The sequence below is a fragment of the Vanellus vanellus genome, assembly GCF_965231255.1.
Source record: "Vanellus vanellus genome assembly, chromosome: 6".
Taxonomy (NCBI): domain Eukaryota; kingdom Metazoa; phylum Chordata; class Aves; order Charadriiformes; family Charadriidae; genus Vanellus; species Vanellus vanellus.
In genome coordinates, this window is record NC_138911.1 from 48,935,737 (window position 1) to 48,951,181 (window position 15,445).

The 15,445-nt window shown below is 40.3% G+C and overlaps 1 protein-coding gene across 3 annotated transcripts in view; it reads left to right on the top strand.

The window, feature by feature from the left end:
• Positions 1–4,572: 4,572 nt before the first annotated feature.
• Positions 4,573–15,445, top strand: part of TSHR (thyroid stimulating hormone receptor) — a gene marked incomplete at both ends in the record, with an annotated part of 75,252 nt that continues 64,379 nt past the window's right edge. For all 3 annotated transcript variants that reach the window (XM_082485389.1, XM_082485390.1, XM_082485391.1), the window contains one exon: positions 4,573–4,742. In XM_082485389.1, coding sequence (XP_082341515.1) covers positions 4,573–4,742 — 170 coding nt within the window. The remainder of the gene's footprint in view (positions 4,743–15,445) is intronic.

Consider the following 15,445-nt stretch of genomic DNA (forward strand, 5'->3'; position numbering starts at 1 on the left):
CTGGAGAGAAGACCAGAGACAATGCTACCTTCCATGTAGGTCCAGAGTCTACCCAGGAAAACCAGTCAGCAAGACAGGGCTGCAGGAATTGGGCTGGGAACAGGTTCAACTTTTAAATAGCTCAAGGATGGGTTTGGGTGCCCAGGCCTGAGCTGACCCGAAGCCCTGGAGCTGTCGCAGAGGGTGCATGGTCCTGGGCTGGGCAGGTTGGCCAGGGCAGAGCCCTGACAGAGTGAAACAACTCAACTGTGATTGCAGACTTCTAGCCAGCAAATTTCTTAAACATGCTAGAAACTACAATGTAAACAACGTCATCTTGCTTAGAGCACAACTTGCCAGAGTTGTGCTCTAAGGCCAGTGCCTGTGAAATACCATGTGGTTAGCAACAGTCCTTTTTTCCCCCAAACTCTTTCTGTTGATGTTCCTGGCTCAGAACCTGCCAGCCAAGTCTCAAAACCCACGAGGCAGTGCATCCAGACCTGGAGCTCTTCCCAGGTTGAAGTTGCCTGTTCTTGGCAACTTGTTCAGGCCTTGAACAAGAGGGGTCCCTTGCTTCTCTCATTCAGGGTTCAAGCCCAGAAACCATACATTAAGCAGTTCTTCCCTGTTTTGAAATCTGCTCAGAACTTCTACAATTTCAGTATCAGTCTTGCCATTTCTTCAGTCTGCTATCTTTTATAGTTGCCATTTTTGATCCCTTAGAAAGAGCTGGGAAGACATTTATTCTTTCCATTAACTTTTTCTGGACTACCACTGCTGCTACAGAACTGTTGACATGCCAGAGCTTCTAATGCCAATATCTACATGCATGCTCTCTTTCCTACTAAATAAAAGGTAATTCAAAATACTTTGCCCTCAGTGAAAGAGCAATGAAACAAATTACCCTTTCTCTAGTTTAAGAGCCTGAAACACAATTACTATGGAGTAGCTAATGCAGGGTAGCCTATTAGTAAAGGTAAGTAGCATAAGGATACCTTTAGTACACCAAATGAATGAGTATGATTTGATTTATGAAAACCCACTGAAATGACTCAAATCTTGGGACTACTTATCTGCCCACCAATAAAACTATTATTCCTTTGCATAGTCCACACACAGTGATACATAAAAAGTAATGCTGAAGTTGGAGTAAAAGTGGGGGAGAGGGGAGTTGTAAGAGACTACACACAAGAGGTTGCAACAAATCACCCCAGCAGTACTGTCATTAAAGAGGGGATACACATCCCTTGTCTCTTCCTGCTAACCAGGCCATGTCATGAAAAGTAAGGTCTTCTCTGTTGTGTTCTGAGTCATATTAGGTCATCAAGAATGGTTGTGAGAAAACAGATATTAAGCTGGAAAAGGATTTTAATGCTGCTGCTCAAAGCTGACAAGCTGCCACTGGACAGTGTCAGGCAATGTTGTTTGCTGGATGAAACAGCTATGGCTTGTACCCACTAACTGGAAATCAGGTATAAAATAGACTCATGACAGCTAAGAGACTTGGTCCAAAAGAAGACAGAGATTCCTTTGGTGATACATTTGTTTTGCTAGATGGCTTTGCAAGTCTCTGTGTCAGCCTGTGTCACAGCATACAGTGTCCCCAGGAAAAGCTGGATACTTTGGCAGTAAGAATAAGAAAACCAGTGGAGAATTTTGATATCCTGGGAAAACCCTGTAGGCAGCTGTAGCACTATCTGATTTTTGTAACACGTAGCACATTTATTAAGTGGCTGATTACTCCCTTTTGGTAGAGGACCCAAGGCAAGCCTAACTCCACTAAACTTCTAGTTTTGTTTGGTCTCTGATGTATCTTCATTCATTTTTAAAAATTATGGCCATGTGGCTACAGCAGTTTAAGTCATGAAAACCACAACAGCATGAGAGAAAATAAGGAGGAAAGTCCTGAAGATCCTGGTAAGTGTCTCCCTGCAGGATGAGTGGGCGCTGAGGTGGTGTTTCCAGATCTGAGAAGGATCAGTGGAATTGTATGGAGCACACAGTAAGGAAGCTTACACCACAACCTTGGCCCCCATTCTTATGAGTTGCCCTCTGAGATTAGTAAGGTCTTTGAGTATTAAGAAATGATACAATTCTGTCCCACAACTGGTATGATGGATGCATGAGAATGTGTGTCTTGTCTGTGGTCCCTGAAACGGGAAGGTAGGAGATGCCTCATAAATGCCAGGCAATATTGCTCTGGATGTCTTGGTCAATAATGAGGAGTAGATTAATCAGTAGGTTGTTTTGCAGATTGTAGCAACTGTGGTAATGTTGCACCTGCTGACCCTGAATTAATATGCCACACAGGATATGGTATGGTTAGCTTCCACAGGGGATGGGATGGGATGGGATGGGATGGGATGGGATGGGATGGGATGGGATGGGATGGGATGGGATGGGATGAGGTAGCAGCCCACAAATAGGTGTGCTTCCACCCTCGGAACCTGTACTAGCTTGTGGCTTTCTTCTTCATGAAATTTGTCATTAGCCCTCGGCTGGGAAAGAACATGATCCCACTGCTGACAGATCACAAGTCTGAACACATTTATAGCAGCCTCCAGTGACTTGGTCTGGCTTACACTGTACTGGAGTCTCCCTTAGCACTGACCAAAGTGGTGAACAGGCACAGAGCTCCATGTCTGACATGACAACAGTGAGTCACACCTTTTCCCTTGCCTGTGCCTCAGTGGAGTGTGCAGCTCCCTTGTTCATCAGCCTTGAAATTCAGTGATCTGCCTGTGGCTTCATTTTTAGCTAGTCAGATTGGTATGGGCACCAAAAAGGGGTGGCGGGTGGTGGCTCTTAGGGCTGCATGGTGAGTTACAGATATGAGCAGTGTGCCAGAAGGACATGACTGAGTGGGGCATGGGACAGCCAGTATTCCCAAGGGAATTCCATGCAATGCAGTGTGAAGTTGTCTAGGGCACAAGCTTCAGCTTGTCCCCTCACTGGGTCACCCCTAATGATAACCCTATCCTAAACAGGGTATATGTATCTGATAGGGTTCCGCACTTACACACAATCTAAACATGTCTGCAAGATCAGGATATATATTTTATTTCTTTATGGGCATAGTATTATTTTCTCACCTTAAAAAAATATGTTGAGGCCATTATATTTAGAAAACACATACTAATGAACTTTTAAATTACTTTTAAAGAGCTATATAAAAATAAAATAATATCTGGTGTGTTGTACTCATAACTTTTGGGTAACTCTGATCTGGCTGGAGAGGAGCTATTTATCCAAGAAGATTGTGATCTAATTTTTTACTTTGAGTAGGTTACTTTTTCAAGTTTCCTCCTCCCAAGGTTACATTTTTGTTGACATTTTTCTTGTTTTCATGCAAAAAATCTACATGAAGGAGAAAACACTGGCATTTAGTTGAAAGAAAAAAAAAGTTAAAGGAATTGAGGCAAAGTATTAAAGAACTTTACTGCCTCATTGAATTAAACAATAATATATCTTTTTTTCTCTCACTACTTTTAAATATTTGTTTTTAGCAAAAGTATCTCTTGTTTATGAAGAAACCCAGAGTTAAATGCGTATTACCCAGATTTTTTCAGATCTTACTATGTCTGTCAGACACAGGTATGACAGCTTCAGTATGGGAACCTCTGTGCCATGTGCATTGTAAACCTGTGTCCCTAACAGTGACCGCAGTAGGTTGCTACTTCAAGTGGCAATAATTCCACCTTATGTCTCTCAAGGTTGGATTATTTTTTTGCTCTGTTTTCTCTTTGGTGAAAGGATTTCATCTTTTCTGGTCATGTGGAAAATGTTACTTTCTCCTCTTCATTTTGCTGTCTTTTATCATGTGATTTTCAAAACCAGTCTTTTGAATTTTCAGTGTTGTTTTTTTTTTTAACTGCTTTACATTTGGCGCGTTTCTACTTCGCAGTTCGTGAATTTTACTCTGTGTAAAGATCCGGTTTAACTCCACTGCTTTTGCAGGTGAGTTAGTACGGCGCTTACACAGCCCTCTCCCTCCTCCCTGCTGCGGGGATGCTAGAAGAGATGCTCGGGGTAAGACGCCGCACCGCCGCCTTCGGAAACGGCTCGGCGGGCTCGTCCGTCCCGCTGCCCGTACCCGGCCGCCCCTTCCCCGGCTGGCCTGGGCAGGGAGTTCGCTCGCCCCGCGCAGTCCCCGCCGCCCTCGGCAGGTGGCCCCGGCGCCCCGCGGCTGCGCTGGGAACCCGCCGGCTGCGGGGGGGAGCGGCGGTGCCCGGGCGGCGGGAGCCCGGACGGCTCTGCCCCGGTGAGCGGCGGGGAACAAGCGCTGCCGGGGAACAGTCCCGGGGGGACCCCGCGGGAGGGGTACGGAGGAGCGGGGCGAGGGGGCAGGTCCGTGCGGGGCGGGGAGGGATGGCCGAGGCGAGGGGCCGGAGCCTGCCCGCGGGAGAGGGCGCGCAGGGTTCGCTGAGACCTTTCTTGTCCCCGCTTAGGGAGGAGGCAGCGTTGTCCAGCAAAGGTGCCGCCTTTCCCGAGCAGTTTCTCCCGGCGGGGCGGCATCGTCTGCTCCTGCGGCTCCGGTGTCTCCTCCCTTCCCCTGGGAGAAGCGAGGGGCAGAGCGGGAGCGGGCGGCGGAAGATGCTGTGCCTCCCGGTAGCCTTCCAGTTGCTGCTGGTGCTGGTGCTGTGCAGCCAGGGCACAGAAAGGTGTCCTTCAGCCTTCTGCGAGTGTTCCGACTGGGATGACTACAAAATCACTTGCAGGGACATCCACTTCATTCCCAGCCTTCCGGTGGACACCCAGACCCTGTGAGTACATTGGGGTGGTTTAGGGGAGACACCAGCCGATTGTGAGTATTCGTATTTTGAAGCAGGAGATGCTCTGACCTAATGCCCTGTGAGATAAGGGAAGGAAGTGGTGAAGAGGGGGGGGAGTGCTGTAATTCACCTGGGCAGTACAGCATAGCAGGAAAGGCAATGTGGAGTCTGTGTGTGTTTCATGGAGACATAGGAAAAGTGACTCCCAAACCTTATAGAGATGTGAAGAGATGATTGTCCGTTGGGCCTTAAAAGTTCTGGGTGGGATATGGGAAAATTAGTCACTGAACTGTTTGTGGGCAAACGGAGCGGAAGGCTGGATTCTGTGTGGCATGTGTCTCGGGGGTGAGGGGTAGGAAGGATATATCAGACACAGTTTTGTAATTAAATTAAGAATAGGAACTGGATGTGCCACCTCGCAAACAGTTCCACAAAAGCTTCTGTGCACTTTCAGCTTCTTTGCCAAAGCCCAACAAAAAGAAGCCATGGGAACTGAGAATCCCAATATACCGTCTTGGAGACAAAGTACTTCAGATAAACAAAAGTGTGGAGTACAGGACAGAGCAGCGAATTTGGAGCTTGCCCAAGTGATACAGTCATTCAAGTACTTAAACCGAAGTGTTTAGTAGCATTACAGGCACCGTAGATTATCTTGTCTGGGTTCCTGCTGCCAGTCCAGAAGAGTGTCTTGTGTTGTATCTGTCAGCCCCATAGAGATATATCAGATAAATACTCTAGGGAAACCAAAATGGCATCAGTCAGCTATAACTAAGCAGCTGAATCGCTTTTACTTTGTCTCATAAGGCACAAAATGTGCCTGGTCTCCAAGGGAAGGTTCACTTGTGAGTAGATTACTTTCTGATAAAATAAACAAACTCGGACTCAGTTGATTTAGTTGCAAGATAACAGGTCGATTGGTTTATGTCTTGATAATGATGGGACTTTATTTGAAAATATGAGCCATGAATTTATTTGGACTTATTTGAATATGAAAAGATTTTTTAATACCTGAAAGTAAAGGCTTAGCAAATTGATCACTTACCTGAAAAGACAGAAAAAATTGTTTATGTTATTTCCATTATATATGTGTGCCTTTACTTGTTTTTTATTATTTGATTGCAGTATTTCAGTTGATAAGATTTTAAATTATATGGGTTTTGGTTTGGTTATTATACTTTTGTATATACAGTTTATTTATTTTGAAATTGCAGTAATGTTACTGTATGTAACATGTAGTATGTTCTTTGAAATCTCCCATGACAAGCTAGAAAAAAAAGCAGCTTCTGTTTGTAGGAGAAATATGCCTTTGTACAGGCATTTAAAATAGTAGAAACAATGAGATCACATAATGGAATCGGATACTTTCTTTGAAGAATGCTGGTATGATGGCTGAGCAGTACCTCTCCACATACAGCTTCACAAATAAAACACTTCGGTTCCTGGAGTCCTAGTGTTTTAAACACCTGTTGTAATGTGGGATGTAAGATCACAAGCCACCGTTTTTAAAAGACAAAAACACCCAGTGAAAATCATTATTTCCATGGAATAAGTAATTAACAAAAACAATTGAGAAATATTTTTGTGTTTATTTGCGGTGTGTTTTAATCATCTGTACCAGTTGCAGCAACTCTTGCAAACTTCTCAAGTAGTGTACTCCCTACCATAGTCATTATAAGACAAGAAAAAAATCCAGGTAATGACAATTGTGATTTTACAGTGTATGGTAGAAAAGGTAGAACATGTCCTGTATCATCTGTTTGATTTGAAAATAAATGGGAAAATTCTCTAAGGAAACAAGGAAAACAGAGCTCTTTTCATGAAAAAAAAAAATAGCATTTTTTACTTCAGTTTGCAGTTTTCTCTCTGGATAAGGTGTGTATAGTTTCCTTCTGTGTTATTATTTGAATTGCTGAAGTCTGGTGGACTGTATCTAATTCTGTAGTCCCTTGCTCTCTACAAACGACTTAATCATTCCTTCCTTCCATATGTTAAATGGGAGTCATAACAGTAACTTGTATCTGTTTTTCATTGAGAGTGCTTTCAGATGCTTCAGACTGACTGACTTGCATGTGGAGGATAAAATAACACAAAGAGTTTTCCTGAGAGCTTGTAAGACGTGTGCCCCTGCTTCCATCATGTTTTGCATCCTTCTGCCTTACACCTGGCAACAGTTCTGAATTAGAGACAAAAGATCTCAAAATAATTGAAGTTTCTGTTGACCGTCAGAACAAATCAACACTTCTTTTGAAGTCAAGTACATAGATGTGCGTATGTGCACATTATATGTTGAAACACTCTAAAATTTTCCCCAAATCCAGCAACTTTGTTACTTTAGGTAAACTAACTAGTTCTTGGTGGTTATGTGTGAACCTCAAGATTGCCTATTTTAAAACTTTCTTATGTGGCTATTCAGTTTTGTAGGGTTTGTAATACTAAGAGACTGGTGAGTCTAGGAACACTTTGCCAGCCTTTGGAGATGATGAGCTCTTTTCAGTGCACAGGATCTTGAAACTGCAATTAAAGTTTCATTCAGATTATTCAGTTGGGACTGTTCTCATTTCCCTGCCCTACTTTAAGAGAGTGGTGTAAGCCTTTTTTTAACAAGCCATGCTTATAAGAAATTGCAAGAAATGTTTATTTCCAAACTCTTTTAGTGGAAAAGTGCCATGAACTTCAGCCAGGAAAGTACGTTTGTTTTAAACTGTTTTTAATGTATTTGTCCAAATATAGTTAATGCAGGTGCTTATCCAGAATGGTGCACAGACATTGTTTTTGGAGATGGTTTTTTTTTCAGTAAAAGGTTTTTCTTTTTTTTTTTTCTTTTTCTGTGGAGTAAACAAAATAAGTAGAAAGAAAACGCTTTTGCATATTACAGGCAAAGCTTGTCTTGTTGCCTAAAGTTAAGGATCGTATACACATACCATACTGCAGTAAGAAAGCAGTTCTAAGTAGTATTGAAATACAGTACTAAAAATATGAAATCAGGCATCAACAATTTTGTCACATCTCTAATATTTTCATGCCTCTCTGCACAGCTGACACCTGGCCTGGTCTGGTGCCATTTAACCCCTGCCTGGCCCTCCTTTGCTTCTGCCCCTCCTGTCTTTGACTCCACTCCTCCTTCGCACTGTGGCAGTGGCACTACGTGCACGGTAATGAGGGCATCCTTGTCCCAGCCTTTTGACTGGCCGTGCTTTCTCTTTCACCAGCACCATGCTGGAACAGAGCAAAGGTTGGTGCTATAACCTCCTCTGTGTTTGGTGGAATATGCCCGGGGAGATCCTGGCCTTTCAGTGCAAGCACATCCACTAGGAAGTGGGGGTTAATGACCATGAAGAATTACTTACGCTTACAGATCACCAAAACCCTACAAACCTTTGTCCAAAGATATAATTGCATCATAATGCTTGAATTATTGTAATACCTTCCTTGGCATCATTATGATGAAATATTCAGATGGTATCACTATCCCAGCATCATCTCAATGCAATTCCCAATGCTTTTAATGTTATGAATCTATTATTAGTTGCTTTTAATTATTTTTTCTTTGGCAATAAAACTAATACAATTTTGCTTCTTACTCATTTGTGCTCTACATCACCTACATTTGCTTACTAAAATAGCTTCAACTTCTCTTCCCATCCCCAATATCCTCAATACCCTCACTTAAGAACAGTCATAGCAAATCAGTCCAATGGCTCATCTAACGCAGTATCCTCTCTCCAGTATTTCCCTTATCTTAATTTTCCTTAGGTATCTGTATATAGAAGTCATATGTGGTGCTTTCCATGAACAGTATCTCAGCTTTCAATTATTTTTACCCGCAGAAAGTTTCTAAACTCGATGTGGTTTTGTCATTTTAGTAACCCTCAAAGGATTGCTCTTCTGTGTCTCTTGAATTTCGTGTCTGTGCCTCATTCAGTTGTCTCTTGAGCCCATTTCGACATCCATATTATCCTTCGGCAATGAGTTCCACAAGTTTAACAGAAGTTGCAAGAACTCTTTTTTTGTTGTCGTTGAAAATGCCACATTGTCCTCCCATCAGCAACTGCATACACGGCATTTTCAGGTCCGTGTTATGTACCTTAAGCCTGCTGACAATATTCTCATCTCCTCCCTATACCTTCTATAGCAAGCCAACAGTAGTGTCCTGTGTTCCCTCCCATAAATGTTACTCAAAGCAGTCTAATCTGCTACTTAAACCCCATATATATGTATGACTGGAGAGAAGGCAGCATCTCCTCCGTTCAGAGCTGTGGAAGTGCTGAATGATTATTTGCCACAGAATGGATAAGGGCTGAGCCTTCCCTGCTTTTTTTCCTTTTTCTTTTCTTTTCTTTTTTTTTTTTCAGAAGGGATGCTAATAAGGTTTCTATCCTGTACCCAGGTGCTATTTTCACATCAGCATGATCAAATTTGGTTGAAATTGGACAAGAGGGAGTTAGGGGGCACAGTGGAACTGGCAGATAAATAAACACAAAGCCAGTACAGTCTTTAAGAATATGCTCTTTACATGAGGTATTAAGCTACAAGTCTGCATCTGCTCCAGGATATTGGCCATAAGTAGGATACTGCTTTTTGATAAATGCCAAGTAGCTCACCCTTCAAGGGCAAGGAGCCCTGACGTATGTATGATGTGTGTACGTATGTCGGTAAGGGTGAGCATTTGGATACCAGGATAATAAGATGTGGTGAATCAGCTGGTCTGCTTAGTTCCCCATGCTGTTGTCAGCTTCTGATAAAAGAGATAAGGAAACTGTTTTGACATATTTTACACATTTACAATGGGATATTTAGAACTAGCAATGGTATGTCAAATATTCATAAATACTTATTGATAAAAATGCTTTTTTGAACTGGAGAACACAATACGTAGGGACTCAACAGTTTTACCTGTAATAACTGCATCACTGGCCTCCACATTGTTTATAAGCTTAATGAGTAGTTTAGAGCATTTTGAGTTCACAGAAGCTACAAGTAAAACTGAAGGAGGTGATGTCTCTACTTTACATTAAAAATAAATTTAAACATTTAAAATATTTTCCCCAAAATGTTAGTCTCAGGAATTGTCTGAAATTCAGAGATATTCTGACTTCAGATGATTCTATCGTGATCTTTTTATAGACTTCATTACTTCAGAATTAAGTATGGAGCCTCATAAATACATCTTCATAAATTACCTTGCAACACAAGCACATAATTATTATCCCCATTTTAATGGTGAAGTACTAAGAGTCTAAAAGAACAGGAAAAACACTGACTTGGTTAAACAGACAACTGAAGGAAGCTATTAGGGCATCCTTCAGAAAATGGAAGTCATGCACAAATGATGAAATCTTTGGAAACCTGAAGTAATAAAGTACAAAAATATTTTGAAGAGAAACTTGCAACATCATAATATCTCAGTACAGTCTTTAAAGGACAAAAGAGGGTAAGTCTGAAAAAATTCTATCAAACTGAAGTGTCAGTATGAAGTTTCTTTGAAACAAATTGTAAAACTGAATAGAACTAAATGCCCTGAGCCAGATAATACTTGTGTAAGAGTTCCAAAGACATTAAAATACAAAATTGCTCGTAGTATGAAACTTACCATTTAAATCAGCCATGGTGACAGAGGAATGGATGGTCAGAAATGTAGCATAATTCTTTAAACAAAGTGCTTTAGGGAATACCTTGGGAACTAAACGCTGGTAGGTCTGTCTTTGTTGAAAGACTGTGAAAAATAGGAAGGAATCAATCTGGTTTTCATAAAGGGAAAGCTTGCCTGACAAATATATATGCTAGTTCTTCAAAGCAATGAGAAACATGTGAATACATTGATTTTTGAACATTTAAAAAAAAAAATCAGCAAGGAATTTAGGAAAGACTTGAGACAAATTAGCTGTTAGACATAGGAAAGAGAGCTGTTTTATGGATTGACAGCAGGTTTAAGCAAGGAGAACAAAAGGTGGTAACCAGCTTAATTTTCAGACTACAAGGAATTCATCACAGGGCCTTTACTTGGAACTATGGCATCAAACAGTCTGAGTGTAGGCTGCTCCTTGTTTAGGCTATTCCTAGTTTCTTTGTAGTAAGCTGCACGTAGATATGCTGTGATCTTGATGAGTGAGCTGCCATCAATACATGCCATTTTAATATCCCGCTATTTCTCCTCAATAGCCTGCCACCAGCCATTACTGGTAGCTGAAAAGACAAAAATCTTACTATTCCCCTTGAGTGAGCCTAATTGCCCTTAGAGTGAGCAGGAGTTACACAGATCCATTGCAGGGAGACTGAAACCTATCGTTTACTTTTTTAACTTCCAAAAGGTTGATAACGCAACTTCTTGCCTGCATCTTTTAGACACTGGCCACATAAGATTTCAGTAACGTGTAATCTCAATTGCATTGTAAAAAAATATTTGGGTTGTGAATGGCTTATGATCTACTGCCACTTACCTGTGGCCAAAAGAGCATGTTTGCTTTCTGACAACTGTTTAAGCAAATCTCACTGTGTGTGAACAGTCACATGGTAAAATATGTTATAATAAAACGCTAGGTGCTTTTTTGTGAAATTCATTTGTTTTCCCTTCTTAATAAGGCATAGATTTGAAGGCCAAGAGGGCTCATGGGAACATCTAGTCTGACATTCTGGATGACAAAAACCATAGAAATTCCTGATAGGTACGGTTAATCAGAGCTCCTTCTCCTTTTTTATTTTTTGGGGTAGAAAAATCATGTATTATTGGTTTAAAAATAATATTAAAAATAATCCCACAGAACTGTTAACAATTTGTTCAAATGCTCAATCATCCTTGCTTTTTGTCTGTGTTTGGGGCTGCTGCTGTGTGATACAAAGCAGGGAAGTGTATTTAGGCATTGAATTTATGCACTTTGAATTGCCACTCTGGAGTGAATTGCCACTCTCTGCATTGACTTCAAGAAATTCAGGCTTCTAATTTTGGTCCTCTGAATTGCACATAAGAAAAGTGCCAGAACTATCCTGGAGTAAATGGTTGGGATAAATCCTTTCTCTCCCAAGATGAAATCAAGGCAACTGTAGCTTTATGCCACTAGATCTTGCAGGGTCTTTACCTCTCAGATGAAAGAGCTCCGCATTCTCATAGTTAACATGATCAAATTGCTCCCTGTTGTTTTGATAAATTGAACATGTTATGATCCTGGTGTCTCCCACTGTAAGGCATATTTTTCAATATTTATTTGAACTTGTGATTCCTTCTGAACTGTCTCCAACATTTCTACCTCCTTCTTAAACTATGAGCATTAGAATTAAACTACCCGTATGCTTTCTTAAACGTTTTTGTGCATAGAGCTCCAATCAGTTATCCACTGAGCATAAACATTAAGTCATTTTCAAAGTCTTTGTTTTTGAGAATAGTGACTGCACAACCTGTAAGAAAAATCTGTACTTTGCTGTTCTTACAAACATCTTTTTCTGCTCATCGATTTCAATACATATTGAGTCTGCTTTACTCAATTTACCAAACGTTCCAGCTCCCTGTTTATCAGCAACTTTTCTTCTACATTATTTACAGCTCTCACAAAATGTGTTCTCTGTTTGAGTTATATAATTCAGCACCTTTATTAGTCTCCTCAACAGAATGTCTGCTGTCCTTTGTTAAATCAGGCAATATTTGTTGTTTGTATAGGAATTGTAAGCAATTTATTCCCCTCGTCTTCTTTCTCTCTCAGAGAAAGAAGTGCAAACAGCTCCTCAGCTAAAAGGTTAGCCTTATCTTAACTATTTCTGGACTTAAACATCAGAGTCTAAATCTGAATATTCCTTTTAAAACAGAACCTTTCACATAAAGATCTAATAATCATTGCAGGACCAAGTGTGCTGAAACTTTCAAGTCTTCCTATATCTGGAGTACTTTTTTCATCTTGCAAAGGTAACTATTCCCTTTATTGCAAAACCAGAAGATTGGTATAATGACATTGTCACTGAAAGGTGTTTTCATGGAAGAGTTGATCGCAGTATAGCAATTTTCCTTTTTCTCTCTCCCCAGATTTTCTCATTTCCTAGTCCCCCTTCCTCTTGTAACTGAATTACTTTAGAATTAGCCTATGACATCATTAACACATGGAAAAATATTATCCAAAAGTGGAAAAAGTGTTAAGAGCAGAGGAATGGTTGTACTTGGTCAGACCAAAGGTCCACCTAGTCCATTGTCCTGTTTCTGGTAGAGTCCGTGAGCAGGTGCTGAGAGAAGAGTATAAGAAAAAGAGAAGTGAATATTATACTTTCCCCTAATATTCTCCTAACCTTTAACAGTAAGGGGATTCATGAGCTAGATGTTCTTCTTGTCCTATTTTCATGTGTTGGGGATTTTTTTAACTTCCTGAACTTGTCGTCTCCTAGCTTCATATATACGGCATTTTGTTCTTGTTTTTGAAGAAGATGTAGACAGTCAATCCCATATTCTCCCTGCCCTTCCTGATGTGTAGACCTCTATTCTATCTCCGTTCAGCCATTCCTCAGTCAGAGTGAAGGGTCCCAGGCTACTCAGTGTCTTCTGTGGAAACCATTCCATACCTTTGATCATCCTTCTTGCTTTCTTGTATTTCTTCCATTTCCAAGTAAATATTCTACTCCAAGTGACAATACCAGTGCTCTACAAGGTATTCAAGGTACAAACCCTGAATTTGTACAGTGGCAAAAGTATGTTATTTATTCCTTTCCCAGTATTTTCTAACAATTTGATCTGGGGGTTTTTTTGACTGTTCCTGAGCACTGAATCCATGTTTTCATGGAACTAATACCAAGATCTAACATAACACCAAGATTTGCTCCTGAGTGAAAATGATGAGCTCCGAACCTGTCACTTTTCATATATGTATTTATGTATGTTTTGTCCCCTGTGTATTATTTACATCTATTGACACCAATTTTACCATTTTATTTTCCAGCCACTCAGTCCTATAAAAGCCTCCTGAAATTCTTCACAGTCAGCTCTTAGCATTACTACCTCAATAACTTCCTAGCATGAGTAAACATTGTTACTTTCCTATTCACCCCCATTTCCCGGGTCATTTATGAATATATATTAAACAACCTAAATTCTTACCCAGGTGCCTGTGGAACTTCATTTACTCTTCTCCTTTGTTTCCTATTTTTAACTAATAATTTATTTGCAGTGTATTTATCCAAACTGTCACAATATTGGAAATAAACTAGACTTTTTTTTTTTTTTACCCTAAGGAAGAACCGAATTTTCCTTGTATATTGAGGTGTCTCTCTTGGGAGGAGATATTTGCATAAACTTATTTTTAGTATGTAAAATCCTTACATAGACATTTATACGTGCTGGAAAATAACAGTGAAAACTATTTCTTAAGGAAGATCTATTTAAAGGTACAAATCAATTTATTACCTTAGAAACAGCTGAATGTGCAGTCTTTGATCAGCCTCAAAACTAAGATCTATTTACTTGTATATTATCAGCCTTATCACAGTATTGCAGTACCATGTTCAGTCTCTTTGGCATTTCATCTAAGATTCTAAACCTGAAGTACTGGACAGTCTGAAATACCAGCTGGTACACCATTGCTTTTGTTACTGGTAATAAAAACGTCGTGGATGCTAACTAGGTTTCCATACCAGCATTTGTAAGTTTCCCTCGTCCTTCACTGAGGATTTTAGACAACCTGATAGGCAGGAAAAAAGTCTTTGAAAGGCTGCCACTGGATTTCTGGTACTGTTCTGGATCCCCTTTTAAAAAAGGCTACATTTTGAACGTCCATGTGCATACCAGTTGCACTTCTCTTACTTACCTGTATTTACTTTGCACTGTCATCACCACAAGTCAACTCCAGTTGATTCCTGACATTCCTCAAATAGGAAAAATCAAGGAAATGATGATCATTCACTGTCTATATTACTGTCATTTGTGGACCAAACCCCTATAACTGTGGGCATTGTACAAGGACAGGACATAGATGGTTCTTGCCTCCAAAAGTAATGTAGGACTGCAGATAGACATAGACAAATGTGGTCACCTGTAAGGCAATAGAAAGCTGTGTATTTGCATATATAATATATGCACGTTTCTGGGATAGGGTTGTGCTTTTTTCCCTAAGGTAGAGCTCTGCCACTATGGTAATTTATAAATGAAAGACACTTGAGCTGAGCAAACATGAAACCAAAATTACTGTTTGTGTGTGTTTTCAGTAGAAATTCAACCTGTTTTGAAGTAACTTCCTGTGTAGTTTTATTCCTGAAAGTCCTTTGGTGAATCTTAACAGTATTATGATGAATGTTTCTTTACATTTCCCTGGTGCTTTTAATGTTTGTCATGTGTACAAAAAAGCTAGGTTTCAGAGATCTTTCTGAATTTTAAAGTATCTCTCATTGTTTATAAAGGTCTCTGAGGTTTTTAAAGCCGGTTTCCTTTCTGTCATATGTGATCTCAGACTCTTTGTCTCACAAAACCAGATGTCGTGTTTTGTTCAAATGGAATTTGAACAAAATTTCTTAATTTACATTCAAAATGTAAAGAAAATTCTGAACTAAAGCATGCTGTTCTATAATCCCTGTTCAGCTAGTCAGATTCCAATCAAATTCCCTCTTTATTCGCAAATAAGCATACAAACATTTATTTAAAGGGACATGGTTCAAGTGGTCTGGAGTGCAAATATGACCTACCGAAACATCTTCACAGTCTGAGAGAATGGCCTCTGTACGGCAACAACTTT